General features: G+C 27.9%; 3 protein-coding genes, 1 long non-coding RNA gene and 1 pseudogene across 4 annotated transcripts; all 5 read right to left on the reverse strand.

Annotated features, from left to right (window-relative positions):
* Positions 1-752: 752 nt before the first annotated feature.
* LOC101266673 (GDSL esterase/lipase At5g03980) lies at positions 753-4,365 on the reverse strand. Its single transcript, XM_004230148.5, has 5 exons — positions 2,438-4,365; positions 2,148-2,354; positions 1,912-2,060; positions 1,571-1,832; positions 753-1,375 (listed from the first exon to the last, which is right to left on the reverse strand). Exons 1-5 carry the CDS (start codon positions 2,742-2,744, stop codon positions 1,158-1,160), a joined length of 1,143 nt encoding a protein of 380 aa, XP_004230196.1. The 5' UTR covers positions 2,745-4,365; the 3' UTR covers positions 753-1,157.
* A 2,775-nt stretch (positions 4,366-7,140) lies between these two features.
* On the reverse strand, positions 7,141-8,023 carry LOC101266978 (uncharacterized). Its single transcript, XR_002027504.3, has 2 exons — positions 7,711-8,023; positions 7,141-7,616 (listed from the first exon to the last, which is right to left on the reverse strand). It is a non-coding gene; the product is annotated as an uncharacterized lncRNA (long non-coding RNA).
* Positions 8,024-8,937: 914 nt separating this feature from the next.
* LOC101267271 (GDSL esterase/lipase At5g03980) lies at positions 8,938-10,625 on the reverse strand. Its single transcript, XM_004230150.5, has 5 exons — positions 10,266-10,625; positions 9,984-10,193; positions 9,750-9,898; positions 9,399-9,672; positions 8,938-9,296 (listed from the first exon to the last, which is right to left on the reverse strand). Exons 1-5 carry the CDS (start codon positions 10,543-10,545, stop codon positions 9,076-9,078), a joined length of 1,134 nt encoding a protein of 377 aa, XP_004230198.1. The 5' UTR covers positions 10,546-10,625; the 3' UTR covers positions 8,938-9,075.
* A 6,454-nt stretch (positions 10,626-17,079) lies between these two features.
* On the reverse strand, positions 17,080-18,879 carry LOC101265290 (acetylajmalan esterase-like). The gene is made up of 5 exons (XM_069288680.1): positions 18,549-18,879; positions 18,267-18,473; positions 18,046-18,188; positions 17,693-17,966; positions 17,080-17,587 (listed from the first exon to the last, which is right to left on the reverse strand). Exons 1-5 carry the CDS (start codon positions 18,832-18,834, stop codon positions 17,358-17,360), a joined length of 1,140 nt encoding a protein of 379 aa, XP_069144781.1. The 5' UTR covers positions 18,835-18,879; the 3' UTR covers positions 17,080-17,357.
* A 2,389-nt stretch (positions 18,880-21,268) lies between these two features.
* Positions 21,269-23,052, reverse strand: LOC101267562 (acetylajmalan esterase-like; annotated as a pseudogene).
* Positions 23,053-23,115: the final 63 nt, after the last annotated feature.

Here is a 23,115-nt window from a genome sequence, read left to right on the forward strand (position 1 = left end):
AGGCGATGGCCGCTGCATGATGGAATTTAGCAAGTTGTTGGAAACCGGCACCACCCCCATCCACGTTAATTAGAAAAAAAATGAGGAAAGAAGATCCTTCATTGTTGCAGATACTGAAACCATTCTGGTAGAGTCCGATATTGATCAGATAGAGAAAGTGCACATGTCATATGCCGTGGGCTTTGTAGTGGTCAAACCCGGCTCTGCCCCGTCTAAAGAGCACCAAAATTGAAGAAGCGCGTTTGATAGAACCAGGGTCACGAAAGACGATGGAAAAGGCTGGAATTCGTAGTGGGACGTTCTTTTCATAGATCCTTCGAGCGAGAAAGGTGCTACGTCAGGGCCTCCTCAAGGTCATTTGGATACTATTCATTTCTTCTTCACACTGCTACTCGCTTTGGAGACTAAACTATGTAAATAATATGTAACAGTAACCCAAGTACAAAGCCCCTCTCTTCTTCACTCAAAGAGGCAATGCACCCTTTGTTTGAATGGTACTTGATTCATAAAGAATGATTCTTTTGAAGTTATAGGGACTTTCTAAAAAAAAAAATAGAAAAAATAGACAAATAATAAAAGACAAGAGAAGTTGCTATACTATTTATTATACATAATTTTATTTTAGAAAGTGGTCTCTTATAACTATACTCCATTATAAAAAAATAAATAAATTAATCTCGTCCGTCTTTCACCTCTCATCTCTTCCCGTCCCCTGCTACAACAGATATGAACAGTTTGTTGGACAAGAGCTCTTCCATACAATTAAACCAAAGTGTTTATTATCTTGAACCACATAAACTTTGCATACATACATTTACCAGCAAAAATATTCACTTATTAACATTTGACACTAGTAACACAACATTAACATATTGAGTGAAACTTTACAAAATAGAGTTCGAAGAGAATAGAATGTAGGCAAATCTTATCACTAACTAGACGTTAAAAGACGCAAAGTATAACTAACTTGAGAAACAAATACATGACCAGAATATAAAAGACTCACACACATCACATAAAGATGCATCTACCACAATCCAATACATTGTTCATGAAAAATAGTGCCAGATCCAACAAATTAAACCCCTATCATTTTGTAATTGGCCACCCAACAATATCAGTTTTTTTTCTCACAAAAATAAATTAAAAGATTTAATTCAAACAAGGCAGTTTAATTGTGGTATTATGTCATCGATTAGCCATTTTGTTAACCAACTGTATGCCCTTTGTGTTAAATGAATTCCATCCCAACTTATGTAACTATTGGGGTCTGCACACGCTTTGACTCCTGGATTACCACATCTCATATCTGCTCTATAATTGTACTCTCCACCTATTCCACAACATGCTTTCAGTACAGAATTTTTGTCGAATCCTGAAAATTTTATTTTACTAAATATAGTTAGTAAATTGCATGAGGTTCTTCACTTTATCTAATCATCCATAGAGCCATTAAAATAAGTTTGGCCATGTGGTCAACTAAGCTCATCCTTTGAAAGACTTATATCTTGACACAAGTAAATCATTAGCCCTTGATGCTTGATCGAGATTGTGAGTCTCTAGCACTTACCAAGAGCAACAACATTTTGTCGAAGCCACAGATAAGCGTTGTAGTAGTCGCCGTAACTGATTGAAATGTTTGGATATTCTCTCTTGAGCATGTAAACTCCTCGTTTCAAATGATTGTTGTAATACATCATAAAATTGTTCCACTCTTTGACGCAACCATACTCATCGTATGTGGTACCAAATATCGTCAGGATAACCGGGTTACAACCAGCTGGAATATTACCTGGAACTACAATTCGAGTAGCTCCAAAACTTATAACTCTCTGAAAAAAATTGAAAAAGTGTAAACAAACTTCAAGCAAGGAAATAGATCAGAACATAACAAATAGCAATGATACTTACTGTAACACCGCGAATAATGGCATGAACAATGTCAGGCACCATTGTTCGCAACTCTTGTATGGTTTTACCTTGGATAAACCCATACGCAAGTTCATCTCCTCCTATTTCTCCAACTAGGAAAAGTGACTTTTCCAAATATTTTGGGCAATCTAAAAAACAAAATTAAATAGAAAAAAAAAAATCAATGTAATAATAACATTAATATCTTATTATAATATAGTACTATAATTCCTTACCCGTAGAGCAAATGGAATTGAAATGAGAAGACATCCAATGAAGCTGCACAGTTAATGTACTATTTGTATAAGACATAGAAATGTTCCTTTCTGCAAGTTGTTCAACTGATAAAGCCGTAGCCCCTGCTACTGCAAAATTCGAACCCTGACTAAAATTTGCATTTTCTTCTAAGGACGGATTTAGGAGAGGAAGACCACATTCCAGCGCTGTACATTATATTATCAGATACAGATATATATATATATATATATATATATATAATGTTGTGAGTTCAACGTATCGTACGTACCCATGAAATCAACCATGAGCAATCCATTAGAACAACGCCCCGTTATTTCTTTCTGGTAAAAATTCATTCCATAAGGAGGGAATCTACACCCAGTATGAGCTCCACAATAGCTCTCTCTCAGGCAATTTCCGGTATCGGAAAGTGAATCACCAAACTGATAAATTCTATTAATTCCGCATTTCTTCAATTTTGGTTCTTCGAGCTTTATTAATAATTCTTGTGCGTTAGCTTGAAGAAACAACGAACTTATTATTGTTATTTCTAGTATCAACAGATGAAGCACCGCAACTCTTATTGTGAATGCCATGATCCAACTTGAAATGTTATAATTAGTACAATACTGTGGTTGGTTTATATAGAGTATAGGGGTAAATAGTGATCAAAGTTAAATTTTTAAAATTATTTCAATTATATCAGTTTCTTGATTAATTTTTTATTTTTTTTTAAATATCATCTCAAAATATACTACTATTAAAATATTTGAAGATATGCTTTAATTCTTCACTAAGGAGACAATAATATAAAACTTTATTGTCGTATTATTTGATCTTAAATATATTACAGGAGTATTTGTATGGGGTTTGTTGTATTGTTTGATAGAGTATCTATGACAGTTTCTTTTAGTTTTAATTTTTAATTAAATAAAAAGTTAATTAAAAATCAAAGACTTAAAGTCGTCTAGTCACTACAAGTCTAGGACTTAGGTTATGTTTATATTTGAAAAATGTTACAAAATATATTTATATATTAAATTCAATATATGGTTACTTCACGGCTAGACGATTCAAAAAAGATCAATTTTTTTCATAAATTAAAATAATCATTACAATTGTTCAGGACGATTATACACCAAAGTAAAAATTTACAATTTTATTTTTAAAAAATAACATAAATCTATTTGATTCGATTAAGTTCAATCGAGGAAAATTCTTAGCTAAATACAACGAGTTGATCAGGCAACAATCGTTACCTTTTGTGTACCTCTGAAAATGACTCATGCATCACTAATTGGTTGAGACGTACTTGGTGAGAACTAGCTAATTAAATGCCAGTATACCAGTAAGACCTCTTCTCTTTCAATTTGTATTAACTAGTAAAAGTAATGTAAAATAATTATTTTACTTATATGACTACATTAATACAAAAAAGTGGAAGTTGTAACATGAAAACAGATAAAAGGGAAAAAAATTACCGGATAAACGTGTATTTTCACGATATAATATAAGTCTATTTATGTTAACTATTTATTTTTCTTTTATTCTATATTTAATTATAAAAATTATAAATTTCATATCTAAATTATCACGTATTAGTTTGATAGCGCTCGATAAGAAATTTAGTAACTTCCTGTGGTATTACCTTGTTTTAAACCATAAAAGCAGTCATCTCCAAGTTTGAAATCTGACTTTTCTAACTATTTTGGGCAATCTAGGAACTGACGTAATTATTATAAATTATGAATTATCGTTATAAACATCGTTATTTTTATTTTTATTATTGTTATTGTTATTGTAATTATTATTATTAGTAATATTGTTATTTTCTTTTATTATTTTTGTTATTATTATTGCTCTTTTCAAAATTATTATTATTGTTGTTGTTGTTGTTGATAATAGTAAAAAAAACACTATCATTGTTGCTCCTTTTTTTTTTTTAATTATTATTATTGTTATTTTTGTTGATGTTGATGATGTTTTTTTTAGGGAAAATTATGCGGCTAAGTAAATTTATACTATTAAATTAGTCATCATAGCTATACTTTGCCATAATTATCGCTCCCGACAATATTATACATTAATTATGTGGACTTACTTGGAGTTTGTATAATTAGTTATGTTTGTATATGTATAATTTGCCAAGATATACAATACATATATATAATATACAATTATTTAACCTATATACATATATAATTCACATCTCTCCCACTCTCTGCCCTCTCTCTATCTTGCCTCTCTCTTGTCTCTCCCAATCTCTCTTGCTATATATACAAATACATATGTATAAAATACAATTATCTAATCAATATACATATATAATTCACTTTTCTCCCACTCTTTTCCCCTTTCTCTCGCCTCTCTCCTCCATATAACATGTAGTTACGAATTGTAATTATCAAACTATAGTTATGGAGAGTAATTAGACTATTTTTAAGTGTCTATATGTGAAATCTCCTTTTTTTTTTTTCATAACAGTTATTCATAATGTAATTTAAAGGAATTTGAATTTTTTTATTTAGGAAGATAATTTGTGAGATATAAGTGATATGTAAGCACTTGTATAAATCTCTCTTTATTCTGAGTAAATTTATAAGATTATTTATAAGATTATTTCTCTTGATACTTTGTATTTTTTTATATATATAAGTTAATTGTGGATTAGATGGATTAACAAAATCATGTTAAATGTTTGTATTCATTTTGATATGTTTCTCCTTAGTCTTCTTGCATGACTTGTTAAATGTTTGTAACTCTTTTGATATGTCTCTCCTTGGTCTTCTAGCATGACATTTGATTACAATAAAACGTATTTCCTAGAAAGGAATGAAATAAAAACAATTAATTAATGTTATTTTTGTTGTTTAGTACAGATTAGATATTAGATGACACATACAAATAAAAGAGAAGATAAAAGCCGCAATTGGTATTTCTTTTCTTTTCTAGACGCAAAAATATACTCGAATTAAGAAAAAGATTTTTTTAAAAAATAATACTCTACTTATTTGATATTGTTAAAAAAATTACGCAAGTAAAACGATCAATTGATTTTCTTTTCATTCTAAGCCCCAAAAATAATTTTTTTTTTAAAAAAAAAAAAGAAGAAAAAGCAAAAGTATAATATTCTTGGCAACTCTTTTATAGATTTACCTTGCTTAAAGTGATAAGTGATTTCATAAGAGGAAGACCACATTCCAGCGTTGGGTATTACGTTACGAATAGAGTCATTAATATGCACTATGCCTGTTAAATCGGTTTGGCTTAATTCGTGATTTAATAGAGTTGAGCTAAAATTTTTGCAGCTCATTTAAGAAAAAAAATTTTAGTCCGGCCTGAATAAGCCGTGGGACTTGAGAAATATTGATAGGATCAGCCCGTGAGCCAATAAAAATTAATTTAAAAATATAATATAATATTAAAATTAAAAATTAAAAAGACTTTAAACTCAAAATAATTAGATTAGTATTTCTATTTAGATATTTATACTTTATTTGAAAAAAAGTTTAATAAATATTATAAAAATATTTTTTTTAGTTGATTTGATTTACAAGTAGTAAAACTAACATCATGTAACATTACTTTGTCAATATTTATGATAATATTTTTATAATTTTATTTAATTTAACAATTATAAAAATAAATATAATTTTTTTAAAAAGTAAACTGGTCCGATAAGCATGTAACTCACGTATTTTGTAGGTTGGACCTATCATTTTCTAGCCATACAAAAATGAGCTAGCTCAGTCTGATTATAAAATTTCTTGTATAAAATAGCTCAAATAGCATGAATTAACTCATATTAGTGGCTCTAATAAAACTATACTAATATTTTTCTATTTTGATAAAGGGTATGAATAATACAATAGATAACTAACTCTCGACTTTTTTCTCTAATAGAATTAACTAGATAATTCTTCTCTAATTAGATTACTTGTGCGAAATAAAAAATGATTCTAAATACTCCTAAGAAAATATCAAATTTTCAATTTTTAATATTTTAACATCCTAAATAGTAATGAAAACATTTCCCTTTGTACAAAAGTCCAAACGCGCCATTATTCACAGCAACAATTAACCATCATGTGCAGAAGACTAATTGACCACGGATCGAAACAAAGCACGACAATAACGTATACATTGAATTAAAATTTGAACTTAAACGTGATAGTTCAAATCAACTCATTTTTATGATTTTAAGGAAAATAATTTATTTTAAAAAAATTAAAGAGAACATTTTTCAGAATTTTATTTCTATCCTTAAATTATAATATTTTTTCTTCTTACTCTATCCCGTACCTAGAGCCGTTAATATGGGTTAGGCCTGTTGGACCGGCCTGACCTAACTCAAAATTTTATAGGGCAAATTTTATATATAGCAAAGAAAAAATTGACAATTGTACGCTACAGCAAATATCCAAAATTGCATTCCATAGCAAATTAAAAGTTTGCTACGGGTGACTTTTTGTGTATAACAGTTAACAGTTATCTTCCTTTTATACAATTCAATTTATATATAAAAAAAATAAGCGGCAAATAAATAAGGAAAAGATTCCATAATTCACGTGACAGTTTTAGTTTCATTCTTTCTTTTTCTCCTTCACTTGTAATAGATTCAATTATAGACAATTCAAAAAATTGATCAAGATATTGAAGTAGATAAATTATACACTTATACACACAATTGTATAATGAGGCAGTAAATTAGGTAGTATAAGATATGAATATAAAACAGATATTAAGATATTATATATTTATATATTAAGATATTATATATTTATACAAGAACAATTGTATAAGCACAGAAACAGATACAAGAATTTATTATACATTTATAAAAATAGTATTGTATAAGGCATGAATCAACAGAAACACAAAACATATACTAATATAAATTATGCATTTATACAACTACAATTGTATAAGCACATAAACAGATACAAGAATTTATTATATATTTTATACTAACAGTATTATATAAGGCATGAATCAACAGAAACACAAAAACATATACTAATATAGATTATACATTTTGACAATTACAATTGTATAAGACATGATTCAACACAAAAACAAAACATATAATATAAAATCTAAACATATACATGAACAATGATTATACAAATACCTTATGATGCTCGATTGACCCAGAACCAACAACTTCATTTTTATCATTATGAACGGTATAAACATCATCTTTATGTTTTCTTTTCTTACTTGACCCAGTAACAACATCGACAAGATTCTTCACACCTCCATTAACAAATCTACTTGGGTCATTATTGAATTTGGATTTTATCTTCTGAATGGTAGTAGATTTAGACAATGAACCTAAGATCTCCCTAAATTCCTGAGTTAGACCAAATGAAAATGATGGGTGTTCAACATCAATCTGAACATGTAATGGTATACCTCTTGTGAATCTTTTCGATGGAGATTTGACATCCATTGATTGAACCAAAATTCTGAAGGAATTAACAAGTGAAGTGAAAGGTAGTTTTAAGAAATTAAAAAAAAATGAATAAAAATTGATAATGTGAGATGAGTTTTAGATAATACCTTGAAATTTTTGAGATAGTATGAAAAAACGCAATGATGTGTGTGATAGAAGAAGCTGGTAGTTTGAAATTACAATTATGGAGAAAATTGTGGAGAAATTGAAGGAAGAAGAAGAAATTGTGTTTAAAGCACAGAAAGAGAGGAAAAGAGGATTTTGTTTTGGAGGATTTTTTTTATACAAAATTGTGTGATCTAATATAACAAACTTACAAAGAGTTTGTCCTTTAAAGAAAATAACTGAAAGGGGGTTTATTTAATTTATTTACCTTCCTTAGTTTGTCATTCTCCACAATTTTCCAAATTTTATAAGGTTGAGCTACGATTTTTGGAGTCCATATAAGAAAGATTTTTTTAGCCCAGCTTCAATAAGTCTGCTAATTTGTGGGGCTTGAGAAATATCGGTAAGGCCGGCCCGTGGGCCAATAAAAAATAATTAAAAAATCTAATATAACATTAAAATTTAAAAATTAAATAGAGTCTAAACTCAAAACAGTTAGGTTAATATTTCTATTTAAATATTTATATTTTTACGTTAAAAAAAACTTAATAAATATTATAAAGATAATTTTAAAATATATATATAATTTTTTAAAAAGTGGCTGGCCCGGCAAGCCTGTAGCCCACATATTTGTGGGTTAGGTCAGTTATTTTCTGGCCCACACCAAAAATTGGCTAGCCCAACCTGACCCGTAAAATGTCGAAGCCTGTATAAATTTACCCGAATATAATGAGCTAGCCCAAATGACAGTTTTACCTGTATCCCTTACCTTACCTTTCCCCTATCAAAAGAAATTTAAAATTTAAAATTTTCTTATTTTTTAGATTTCAAATATATTTTGAACTCTAAAACCGAACCAAACTCCAAGCCATCTCTACCCCAACCTAGTGGCCGACCCCGTAAAAATAATTACTCCTATCCTCAGTCCCCCCCCCCCCCCTTCCCCCACCCTATCAATATTTTTTAGAAAATTGTGTTTGGGAAATATTTCAGGATTGAAAGTCTTGGGTCGGATTTAGGAATGATGGTCGGGTTCGTATCCTACTTTGAGTGTCAAGGTTAGGTATTTGATCGTTTCGAATTAAAAATTATTTTTTTAAAGAGTATTTTCTAGTTCAAGCTAAAAATAAATGATATTTTTCATTCATTAACCAAACATTAAAAATATATTTGAAAAAATATTTTCTCTCACCAATCAAACATGAAAAAATAAATTACACATCAACATATTTTTAAAAAAAATATTTTTCTTAGTACCAAACACAACTTATATAAAGCAACAATTAGCCATCACGTGCAGAGGACTAATTGGCCACGGATCGAAACAAAGCACATCAATAACTTATACATCGAAATTAAATTTGAAGTTAAACATGACAGTTCAATTGAGGTAACATGTCATCAATTAGCCATTTTGCCAAATATTTATATGCTTCTTGTGTCATGTGTATTCCATCCCAATTTATGTAAGTGCTTGGGTTAGCACACACTTCAACTCCCGGAAATCCACATCTTCTTCGTATGTTATAATTATAATCTCCCCCTCCACTTCCACAACATGCTTTCAGTAGAGAGTTTTTATCGAATCCTGAAAATACATTTCAATCATAATTTTTTTAAAAAAATTAATCTCATATGAACTTTTGACCTCAAAAATAGGAAAAAGAAACCACATCTTTTTAGAACTTACCAAATCCAACTGCATTTTGTAAAAACCACATAAAGGCATTGTAGTAGTCACCATAAATCAGTGTAATGTTCGGATGTTTTTTCTTCATTTCATCAATAGCTTGTTGCAAATGATTGTTGAAAAAGATTGAGAAATTATTCAAATCTTTCAAACAATGATGTTCATCGTACGCATTTGAGTCGTCCGTCATGAATCGCGTTAGAAAAATTGGGACACAACCAATAGGAAAATTGCCTGGAACTATAATTCGAGTAGCCCCAAAATCGATGACCCTCTGAAAACAACAATTGAATGATTAGAAAACAATTTTAGATAAATTAAAATTCAAAAAATTTCATATCAAAACCTCACTTTAACGCCATGGATGATCGTTTGAATAACAATTGGCACCATTTTTCGCAACTCTTCGATGGATTTACCTTGTAATAAGCCATAATTGAATTCATTTCCTCCTATTTCTCCAACTAGGACAAGTGATTTCTTCAATTTTTTTCGACAATCTAACAGCAAAATCAATAAAACGTCCTATCAATTTGTTAATTAATCAGTTAACAATTAGCTAGAGACCTAAATTAATCGAATTACCAGTATTCCAGGTATTTTCAAAATGTGAAGACATCCAATCAAGTTGCACAGTTAATGAACTATTGGTAAATGCTGTATTAAAAATCTTATTTTCTTCCATAATTTCAGCTGATATACCAGTACACCCTGCTACTGCGAAATTCACACCATGTCTAAAATTTGCAATTCGATCCTTGTACGGATTTAGAAGCGGAAGACCCGATTCCAATGCTGTCACAATCATGAAAATACGTCATTGGAAAAAATAATTTGTCGAGCAGTTTTGACGAATAAAAACATTACCTATGAAATCAATCATGAGCATTCCATCAGAACAACGTCCCGTTGCGTTCTCATAAAAATTCATCCCATAAGGATGTTTTCTACAATCAGAATGAGATTCACAGAGAGGCTCTCTGATGCAATTGCCAGTATCAGAAATTGAGTCACCAAATTGATATATTTTATCAAATCTGCAATTTCTTAATCTTGGTTTTTGAAGCTTGATTAATTCTTGTGCATCGCTATTCTGTTGAATGATTACCAAACTGATCACTAAAATAACTCGTATTGCAAACGCCATTCAATTTTTTTTAAAAATAGCAATCTAGATCAATAAAAATCAAAACAAAAATAGTACTAGTAATTATTATCCCTTAATTATTAGTAGTAGTAGAGCCAGCTAGCAAGAGATTATTAAATTATCATTCTAATAATTTAAAAATATTACATGATAATACACGCGATTAGTTTTATGTATTTAATAAGCAGTTAACTTGTCTGTATTATTTCTTCTTTTGAAATAGTTCCCTTTATTCGTCATACTTTTTTTTTTAATTCGTTTAAAAAATATTTTCAATTTTAATAATAGCAAATAACTTGAACTTTAAATCTCAGTTTTGGCTTTAATAAAATAATTTATAACTATCTAAACGGTTAATGATATTTTAGAGGAGAAATTGATGAAGTTTTTTTGTTTTTCTTAATCTTTGTGCTAAGTGAAAATAATATCACATAAACAATATCAAATTTCTTGATGTTACAAAATAATAAATTATTTCTTAATTTTTTAAACTGAATAAATATTATTAGACATTTCAAATTAATATAATGAACCAGTAAATAAACGAAGAGTCTATATATAACCTATCTATATACCTATGTAGAAAAACTTAACCCCTTAAATCCAATTAGCTATTTGTGATTATAATTGATTAATCACTAGTTAACATATTCGCGCTTCGCGCGGACATTAGTAGATTTATGAATAAATTTTTTTGTTTAAATATATCGAGTCAAATATTATTATCATTAAACCCAATAAATTATATTTTTCAACTTGTTGTTCACTATCTATGCTTTTAGTATTTTAAATATAGTTGATTTCGTATAATCTATTTGGTATGTTATCTTTAGAAACATCTAAAGAAAGAAAAATAATTTCATGAAAATTTTCTTTTTGTTTATGCGGTTGTAGTAAATTCTAAATTATATTTTAAGAGGGAGTTAAATTATACAGTGATCATAAAAAAAAATTTAATGAAAAAAGTTACTCTAAATAAATTGATAACCAATAATTTAATAAATTAGAAAACATATCGTGCGTGCGTGTGTGTGTGTGTGTGTGTGAATATACAACTAATTTCAAGTCATGCTTATCATATTATTTTATCTAAAATAATTACATCTTTTAGAATCTATTGCTTGTAAAATAATAAAAGGTTGACTTTTATTTTGGTGAAAATCATCTTCGGTATATTGAGAAATCATGTCTAAGCAATTCAATAGGATTATCATATTTTCATTATTCAACTAACAATATACTCTACTTAATTTTTTTAATTTAACATGAATCTAATATGAAAATCTAATATGAAAAGCAAACATTCAATATTTAAAAAAAAAATAGCAACACAATAATTATTATTACAGAACGAAAAAAAAAAGCAATTGTTACAATATACCAAACTGTTAATAAACACTTATAAATTTATAATATATAAAAAAATACTAATAAAATACAAAAACTCTATAAAAAATCTCTTCAAAATTGTTACTTGTAGCAACTAAGTAAGATAAGAAAAATTATATAACTTGCACATTAATTACTTTAGGGGGTTATCCACATGAAAGGTTTTGAAGTCATGAATATTATTAATTAACAATTAAAAATTAAAAATAAAAGTTACACATATAAAAAAATGTTAATTATGCAAAATAATACTATAAAGTAATTATTTGAAGAGGAAATTTTGAAAATATATTTTACAATATCAAACTGGTGAAGAAAAATAAAAAACATGCTAAATAATTTAAATAAAAGATAAATGTGATCGGAGGTGATAGAAATGTACTACATCATCTTATTTATTTCTAACATTCTAATTTTATATGTAAATAGATATATTGGATGTAAGTAAATAATAAAGAGAAAATAACTTAAAATATTTTTTTAAAATTGTTATTCTAAAATTATAATTAGAAGAAGGTCAAAAAAAATGGAAAATTAATCTATTAGGATTAGAAATTAGATGTGAGTTATGGATGATTATTATTTACTCCTAATAAAGTAGTATGTGAAAAGTTTTTATTGTAATTGTTCTTCTATTAATAATTTTTTTTAATTAATTAAGTAAATTGCTTTTACAAAAATTAATTAATTTAAATAAGAAAAAAGGTCAATAAAGAGAATAAATGTCACATCACTTTTTTTTATGTTTCTCATTTTCAATAATTAAGAGAAGTTAAATAAATTACACTTTTTAGTTTTAAATATAATTAATGTGACTAAGGGAAAAAAAATTTCTTCATTCTTTTCATTAAATAAATAATTTATTTAATTCATTAAATTTTTTAAAAGTACTAAAAATGATTAATTTATTTTTTGTTTAGTCTGACTTTTTTTTTAATATGGTAAACTACATCATATATTTTTTTAGAGACATCGATATGCAATAGCTATAAGAAATGTATCATGTGCAATATTATATTTTTCAACTATGACAAAAATTAAAACATTAATTAGAACTTGACGAAAAAATTACATAAAAATAAAACTATATAACTTTTAATCTTCATTCATTCACATAATAATAATAATAACAATAATAATAATAATAAGAAGAAGAAGAAGAAGAAGAAGAAGAAGAGCAAAGTAAAATGAAGAAAATAATGTTAATTGAGCTTTCTAATGTGTTGATTAGTAGAGTTTCATAATTTAATTTTTGTTGAATAGCATGAAATTATATATCTAACTAAAAAATATAATCAAAACAATACATGAATGAATTAATCTTCAAAATATTTGGAAATCATTCAAACTTTTTTACTAATATGACCATCTTCTTGATGAAATCTTGTATAATTATGACTCCTTCTTCATTTTCATAAACTTGTACCAAACTAATGCAAACATCAATTTGATGAATCTTGAAGAATATATCTATGATCTTTATCAATATGAAGATCATATGGTGAACTTATTAACTATATGATTGATGAAAAAGATGAAAAAAATGTAAAAGAGGAAAAAACTATACTAATAAAAAGAAAGAATGAGAAAATGAGAATATTCATTGAACATAGATAGTTGTTATTTGTAGTTTGTATAAACCATAAGAATAATTAAAAATAAGTTGAAAAGACATATTATTTAAGTAGGAAATGTAAATAGATGGAGGTTTTGTTGTAACTTATTAGGTATAATTAGAATAATAAATATGAATAAATTTTTTAATTAATAAACAAATTATTTAATGAAAAAAAATAAAAAAAGAAGCAAAAAAAAAAAATTGAAATGGAGGCCATAGAGAGGTGCCACATCAGCTGCTCTATGATCTTCATTTATATATATATATATATATATATATATATATATTGATTAGCACATGAGACAGCGTTACATTACACGACATTATGTCTTTGTAGACATTGTAATTAATTAATTAATTAAAATCTTAATTAATTCCCATGTGATGTGCAATATGGACATACATATCTGAAAATAAAATAAAAGCAATTATTTTCCCAGTTGACTATAGTGTTAGTGTTCACTCTAAAATAGCCCCAATTAAATTTTCAACTTAATTATACGTGAATTGAATGGACAAAAGACTAATCAGATACTTATGGCGGAATGAATCAGAATAAATAATATAGCAATTTATGAAATTAATGTAATTAAATGTAAATAAAAATAGATTGCTTAGCAAAATTTTGAATGTTCATAATTAAATGAAATTAGTGTTTTATTCAATGATTTATAATATTTTTATCTTTCATTACTTTTGTATTTTTGGTAATAAGAGCTAATGAATTTAATTAAATATATAATTTGCGAGATGATTGAATTTGTTTCACTAATTAAAAAGTGTAATTACATATAGAGACGAAGTAAAGTCACAATTTATAATTACGTATTTATTACTACAACAATTTGCTTTTCAAAGGAAAAACTTTCACAAGAATTTTTGCTAAAGCTTTACGGGAATTGGAGAAGGAAGAAAGAGAAGAATTTCTGTTCTTTTGAACTTTTTTTTAGAGGAAAAAGTTGATTTCTCATTTTCTCCTGTGGGAAATGTACATACAAAAAATTGAGTATTTTATATTTTGTATGTACATATAAAAAATAGATAAATGATATTTGACGAATTCATGAAAAATTAACCGATATTGAGAAGATAATTATATCGAAGAATAAACATTGAAAATTATAGAAGATAAAAAATCTTATAATTTTTAGATTTTTATTTTCAATATTCAAATATTAAAGAAGAATTATTCCTAATTTTAACGAAGTTATTAAATATTAATTATCGTGCAAAGTGTGAATAAGTTACTCCATAAAAAAGATAAACAAAAATAAAAACAATTATTTTGCGGTTGGCTGCATATCACAAATTTCATATTTTCAACTAAACCACTAAATTTGAGACGAAAATATTAACAAAAGAAGCTTTAGGGAAGCATTTTTCTTAAAAAAATTTTATCCGATCTCTAATGTTTAATATTTATATTAAAATTTAATTAATTTAAATTAATATTATATTAAGACTATTCGAGGGCCGGAGAAGCATTTGGTTCTCCTGGACGAAGTTGGTACTTGACTCTTGAGGGTGTTTTTAGTAAAAAAGAATTTTTTTTTCGTCAAGTATTATATTTTAAAAGAAGTGATTTATTTTTTAAATTTTACATATTTAATAAATAAACAAAAACTATCGCAAAAAGCACTAAGCTGGCGGGCTTGGGTGGAGAGCACGGGATCGGGGTCAAAGGGTATGGTTTGGGCCATTGGGGATATTTGGATTTAGATATTGGGACGAGACATATAGTATGAAATTTGAATTTTAAAACTTATTTTTATTATTTTCATTAACAAATCACTATGTAATTTTAAAGAAATTTTTTCTTATAAATAAATGTTCTCAAAAATATTTAACGAAGATGTAAAATCCTTAATCCATATGCGTTTTGATTGATCAATTTTGCCAAGGAAAGAAAAAAAAAATCATAAACTTGGCATCTTAATCTAAGTCAGTTTTCATTAATAAATGTTAATTTAGCTATAATCTAATGTATTGTCGATACTCTATACAGTATCAATGAATTGTAGATCTCATTCAAAGAGACTCAACAATTAGTCATCATGTGCACAAAATAGGAATATATGTTAGAAAATAGATGGGGAAACGGCCTTTTTAGTCTCTATATTGAGGCTATATTCTTATTTTATTTCTTGTGTAATTTAACTTAGCACTATTAACCTTTAATTATATCAAGTGAGTGATTTTGATCCTTCAACTAACATATTCAAAAAAAAATAAAAAATTAACTGAGAGTTCACTGCTAAAAGGGATAGTTCGGATATTCCATTTTAATTCTCTCTTTTTGAAAAACAAGCTAAGTCTTCCATGTCCCTATCTTGAAGAACAGACTCATCAATCTGAGCTACAATTTCAACAAAACCAACTTGATAGGCATTAACCATCCCTCTTATATTAACGAACGATAGATTTGCAGCGAAAATTCTTTTTAAAAGTTACAATAATTTTAAGAATACTCGAATTACTCCTTTTAGCAGTGAACTCTCTGTTAACTTTTTTGAATCTGTTAGTTGAAGAATTAAAATCACCCACTTAATATAATTAAAGGTCAATTCAGTAATTATTGTGACGGTATGACTATTAATATATTATTAGACTATAACAACTTCAGAAAAAACATTAGGCACGAATTGGTATGATTTTACTTTTCTCGATATTTTTGTGACATAAATATTTGTGGTAAATTTAATTTTATTTTTTCTCTAAATTTCTTGTAGAGTTAATAAACCGCTTAGGAGTAATTTCTAAATTATTAATATATTTTTCAAAATAATGCTAAAAATTTATAATTCTAAAAAATAACTTTGCCCAAGAAATAACTTGTCAAAATCTATACTGCTATCGAAAAATTAGTGCGTGAGGAATTACTTTTTAAATAAAATAATACCAGGATCCTATTTTTCACTAGTTGATTTCTATTCTTTTCTCGGATTTTTTTTTGTAATACTTCCCTTTCACTTTTTCTTTAGTTCTTCTTTCGACTAGTTTTTCAAATCAATTTTGTTAGTAGGGAAATTTATCTGTCTAATATTTATTTTGCATAATGTACTGGTAATTATATTAATTTATTAAGTATGTGGGGTAGGGGTGTCAATTTCAGCTCATATAGGTGAAATGAATTCATTTTTCTCATATTAAATTAAAAAATAATTTCTACTTATAGCAAACATAAAAATCATCTTACTGTATGTACTATAATTATAGTTCGCATAATTGTGTTCCATAACAAACATAAATATGTATATTCCATTGTACATATCAAAAGAAAGTAATTGTATATAAATTGTTTCTGTTTTGATGTACATACACAAAAGATCAATTTTATTTAAAACGAGGGGAAAAAAAGGCAAAAGAAAATTGGGCAGGAGAATATTTGTATTATATAATTACAAGTGTATAAGAGGAATATATATATATATATATATATATATATATATATATATATATATATATATATATATATATTTGAATGTGTATATGCAATTTTCTCTCGCTTTATACAAACAGAAATACAAATTCTACATTTCTTTACTGTTTGTATAAGCGAGAGAGGCAAGGGTGGCGAGCGAGATTTGAAAGAGGAGAGAGAGAGAGATCGGACAAATATATATATATATATATATATATATATATATATATATATATAAAATTTTCTCTCGCTTTATACAAATACAAACACACTTTATACATTTGCATTTGTATAAAAAGCGAGATGCGCGAGGGAGAAAACGAGAGTGGTGAGTGAGATTCACCAGGAGAGAGGTGAAATAGCAACAGTTTGTTATGGATACGATTAAATCAAACTATGATTATAACAATTCAATTGAGGTAACATGTCATCAATTAGCCATCTTGCCATCCATTTATATGCTTCTTGTGTCATATGAATTCCATCCCAACTAATATGAGTACTTGGATCAACACACACTGGAACTCCTGCTGCACCACATGTTCTACTTGGGTTATAATTATAGTTTCCTCCTATTCCACAACAGGCTTTCTGTAACGAATTTTCATCGAATCCTAAAAATATATTTCAATTTCAATCAAGAACGTTAAATGAATTAGTTAATTCATGAAACTTAGGACAAGTAAAGTGGAAAAATAACTAGAAAGAATTATATTTACCAAGAGAGACTGCATTTCGTAGAAGCCACAAATAGGCATTGTAGTAATCGCCATAAATCAATATAACGTTTGGATATTTTTTCTTCATTTGGACAATGGCTTGTTGCAGATGATGATTGAAGAATCTTGCAAGGCTATTTAAGTCTTTCAGGCAATGATACTCATCGTAGGCCGTTGTTTTGTTGGTCTTGAATTTTGTTAGCATAGACGTGATACAACCAATTGGGAAATTACCTGGAATAATAATTCGCGTACCTCCAAAATCGATAATCCTCTCAAAATAACAATTCACGATTATCATGAAATAAATTTAGATAACAGAGAATTTTCTAACGTCAAGATCAAAACCTCACTTTAACTCCATGAATGATAGTTTGAACAACTTGTGGCACCATTTTTCGAACCTCTTTGATGGATTTACCTTGTAATAAGCCATAACTGAATTCATTTCCTCCAATTTCTCCAACTAGGAAAAGTGATTTCTTCAATTTTTCATCTGAAAAAAATTATATCGATTCAACTCCTCATCAACGCGATGACTAGATTAACTGAATGTAGTTGATGCATTCCTTACCAGGAGAAGCAATGGATTTGAAATGAGAAGACATCCAACGAAGTTGCACACTTAATGAACTATTTGTAAAAGACATAGAAATGTTCTTCTCTGCAAGTGATTCAACTGATAACGCAGTAGCCCCTGCTACTGCAAAATTCACACCATGACTAAAATCTGCATTTTCATCCTTGAACGGATTTAGAAATGGAAGACCAGATTCCCGAGCTGTCAAAAAATAAATAAAATACGTACATTATATTGAATAGAGGTAATTTATAAAGTAATTAGAGATCGATATACCTATGAAATCAATCATGAGCATTCCATCACAACATCTTCCTGTAACTTTATGGAAAAAATTCATTCCATAAGGAGATCTTCTACATGAAGAATGAGTTCCACAAAGGCTCTCTCTGAGACAATTCCCGGTATCAGAAATTGAATCGCCTAATTGATATATTTTGTCAAATCTGCACTTCATCAATAATCCTTCACTTGTTTTATGCTTTTGTGCATCTCCGTTTTGTTGAAGAAGCACGAAACACATGATTATCAAAAAAATGGCTACTCTAATTGACAATGCCATAAGTTGATCGAATTATGAAAATGAAAATGAAATTTGAGATTTATTTACAAGTACAGGAAACGTAATCTACACTATATATATATACAATGATATCTTTATTGCTTAAGAAAAAACGATAAATAAGAAGATGATTTTGTTTATCGAAAATGACAGCTAGCCAAATTTGCTTGACTATCATGTGACATACACATTTTCTAAAAACGGAGAACACATTGATGCGTTTTAATTTTTATTCTATTTTTTTGCAACGCCGATTTGGAAAAAAATAAAAAAGACAAGAAAAACCAAATAAAATTAGTTTTGATCAAAATACTAATGAAGTACCAATTGTGCATTTCTTCTTTAAATGAAATGGTTATTAATGTTAATACTGGAGTTGTGATTATGAAATTTTTTAATTAAATGCAATGACAATTTAGAAAAAGAAAACATTAAGAAGATGGAAGTGGGGTCAGGGTGGTTGAATTGGGCTGAGGGCGAAGAGGAGATAATGAGCTTGGAGTTTGAAACTTGTTTTTGAAGCTTTGTGTACTCGTTGAAGAGCTTATTATTGAAGGAAGACTGAATAATCAGAAAGACTCGTGTACTTGACTCTATTTATAAGTTGAACTATCATACTTTTGATTTTGTCAACTCAATCTTTAAACTCACTAAAACACAATATGTTCAACACCTCTAATCATTGATCAAAATATATGTGACACCAATTTTGCTAACTTGAAATGTTACGTGATTTCACTCTTTTTAAAGCGTACAGTATAACATTTTACATTAAAAACCATGAAGCCCGCAAAATATGCAAATAGTCTTTTATTTTTCTAACATTTAAATTCTTATATGTCATTAAAAACAACGTGAAATTCCACGTGTAACGAGGTATATTACACGTACACATGTAACATAAAAAAAAGATTAAGATAGTGTGTTTCAATAAATTTAAGAATCCAATTGATAAAATTATAAATATATGTAAAATTTAATTTACAAACGGAACTAAGTATAAAAAATTTTCAGATTATTCCGCATTGAAAAATTATATATGAGAATGAGATCTAACACTATTGTTGTTAACGCCATGACCAGATTTTGGAAAGAAAATTGAATATTATGGTCCAAAATAAATCATATATGTTTGTGCCGATTTTAAATTATTTTATTAACAATAAAATAAATATTTTAAAACTAATTTTTACTTATTTAATTATAAAAATATATCAACCTTTTTTAAATAAATTAAGATGAAACGTATATTATGATATAAATAGAATTAAAAAAATAATATTTTTTAATCACCCTAACTTTCATTTGGTATTTTAGAAGTACTATTGCCTGGTACACGTTTTACAAGTCAAATATCATATATTTATAAACATGATAAATTACACGTTTAAACATTAACGTTGAGATTAATGTTGCACACTGTATCCTGTTTACGTACGTTATATTTTTAAAAACATTGGGGTCTTAATTTCCATGTGATCATTTCCTAACTTTATTTCATTATATTTGACTTATATATTAAAAATAGAACTTTTATTTTTAAAAATTTATTTTAGCAAACTAATTGAGTTTTAATACTGCTTCTCCGTACCATTATTATATAATAATGGCTTAAGTCATATGTCGCTTTTTAAAGTTGTGCACATAATTCACTTAGATATTTTAACTAGGAGTAGTACCTATTGAACACTTTTATTTATTCAAAATTCGTTTCTATTAGACATTTTTCGATAATAAAAAAATAAAATAAAGTATGTGTAATACACTTGTTGTGATGTAGCAGAATGACTAATTAAAAGATAACATATGGCAGTGGGTCCAACAATTATAGAAAAGATAAGAATTTTATGTTAAAAAGAATGAAATTTATTTCAAATAGTGACTTATTTTGGTTCCCAGCACACGTTTTATAAGGCAAAGACATTCTTTTAAAAACCTGATAAATGACACGTTTAAACATGTTGCAAGCAATCACGTGAAGACTATTGTTGCGCACTTCATCCTCTTCACGCACGTTATCTATTTTGTGATCATCGGCTCCTGTTTCATTTTAGTTGACTTTGTATTACAAATAAAACTTTTGATTTTATTTGTTTATTTTGGCAAATTAATTGAATATTATTACTCTTTCTTCATACCACCATTAATAATATTAAAGAAGATTACTCTCTCCTCCATGGACTTTTTATTTGCCACTTATATTTAGATTCACGAGAGTCTAAGTTTGACTAATTTTTAAAGTTAAATTGAATTAAATTAATTCGCTATTTTAAAATTTTGATGTTAAAAACTACATGAAAAATAATAAAAGTTTTTTCATAGAAAAATATGTGTGAAACGTAACAAATGAAGTTGAATGTAGGGAGTAGTAGAAGTCAACTTTTTGACTTCTAAGGTGTCACTTATAAAGTTCTTAATTTAATAAAATGCACCTCTAATAAAAGTTTTCCTTAAGATTTGTATCAATTCAATCTGAGTCCAGTAAAATAAAACACTAAATGAAGAATCCTTGGTCGCTCCATACATTGAAATTTGCAAAGTAGAAAAAAAAAAAAATCCTAAGATGGGCATTTTAGTTCAGGTAACATGTCATCGATTTAACCATATTGCCAACAATTTATATGTTGTTTGTGTCAAATGAACTCCATCCCAATTTATGTAAGTAGTAGGGTTACCACATATTCTACTTTTATCATAATTATATTCTCCACCTATTCCGCAACAAGCTTTTCGTAGACAGTATTTGTCAAATCCTACACATTTCAATCGAAATAACATGTGATTTTTTGATATATATATATATATCCTCCAAAGTATATAATGCATGCTCAAATATCATGTATCACATTCTTTTAATTTCTTTTCTGGCTCTGCTAATAATGAAGTGTGGTTATAATCATAAAATATAAAAAATTACATTTTGAGTACTTACCAAGACTTGTGGCATTTTGCAGAAGCCATAGATAAGCATGGTAGTAGTCAGCATAAATGAGTGTAATGTTTGAATACTCTTTCTCCACTTCTTGAATGGCTTTTTGCATAGGATGATTGTAGAATAATCCCAACTTATTTTAATCTTTCAAGCAATGGTACGCAGTTGAATTATTGGATTGTCAAAAAATTTGGTTACAACCAATTGGAAAACTCTCAGGAATAACAATTCGAACAGCCCCAAAAACAACGACTGTCTGAAAGAAGAAATATCAAATTAATTACCAAACAGAAAAAGGACCATTGATCAAAAGTACTAAAATTTATGTAAACCACGTATATCATGCATTTATTGATCTACTTATACAAATACTGATGAGCGGGCAAAATTTTTAATGTTCGTGAATATGAACACCTTAGTAAGTTTCGCGTATTAAAAGCATAGGAAATGGAAAAGAAAAACATACTTTAACAGCATTGATAATGATCTGAACAACTTCAGGAACCATAGCTCTCAACTCCTCCAGCGTTTTGCCTTGCAATAAACCATAATTGAACTCATTTCCTCCTATTTCTCCAACCAGGAGAAGTGCATTCTTCTCTATCAGGATTTCAGCTGGTAAAGTAGTAGCTCCAGCTACTGCAAAATTTGCTCCATGTGAAAAATTTCCATTTTGATCCTTGTAGGGAATTAGCAGAGGAAGACCACATCCCAGTGCTGTATAATAATAACATATCATATAAAGTTCAATGGCTTTAACGATATAAAATGTAGCTTGTGACTTTACTGATAAAGGTGAATGAGCAAACCATAGAGAAGTTTGGAAAATCATAGAGAATGTTGAAGTTGTGTACCTATGAAATCGATCATGAGCAAACCATCAGAACATCGTCCAGTTGATTGATTCTGGGGAAAGTGTTGACCATAAGGAAGTTTTGCAAATGGAGAGAAAGCTCCAAGGAAGCCCTCTCTGATAAAGTTTCCAGTATCAGAAAGTGAGTCACCTAACTGATATATTTTGTCAAATTTGCATTTCATCAGTGAAGGAACTTCAAGCATTACCTGAGCATCACTCTTCAGAAGAACCAAGAAACTGATGATGGAAAGAACTTGTAAGAGATCAAACATCTTAATGGTCAATAACATAATCAATTAGTAAGGAATTATGTGTCTAATTATACCTGCTACATTATGTTTATGTTATGTTGAGTGAGATGAGCATACTGCTAAATTCTTGTTTAGGTGACCAACTCTCTAATTGTTCCATTCTTGTCTGTTTTTCTTGAGCCAAGACTTGAGGAACTTTTTTGTATTTTCAATATTATTTGACTATGTTTGACAAACTATCA

The sequence above is a fragment of the Solanum lycopersicum genome, chromosome 1 (genome assembly GCF_036512215.1).
Source record: "Solanum lycopersicum chromosome 1, SLM_r2.1".
NCBI classification, from domain to species: domain Eukaryota; kingdom Viridiplantae; phylum Streptophyta; class Magnoliopsida; order Solanales; family Solanaceae; genus Solanum; species Solanum lycopersicum.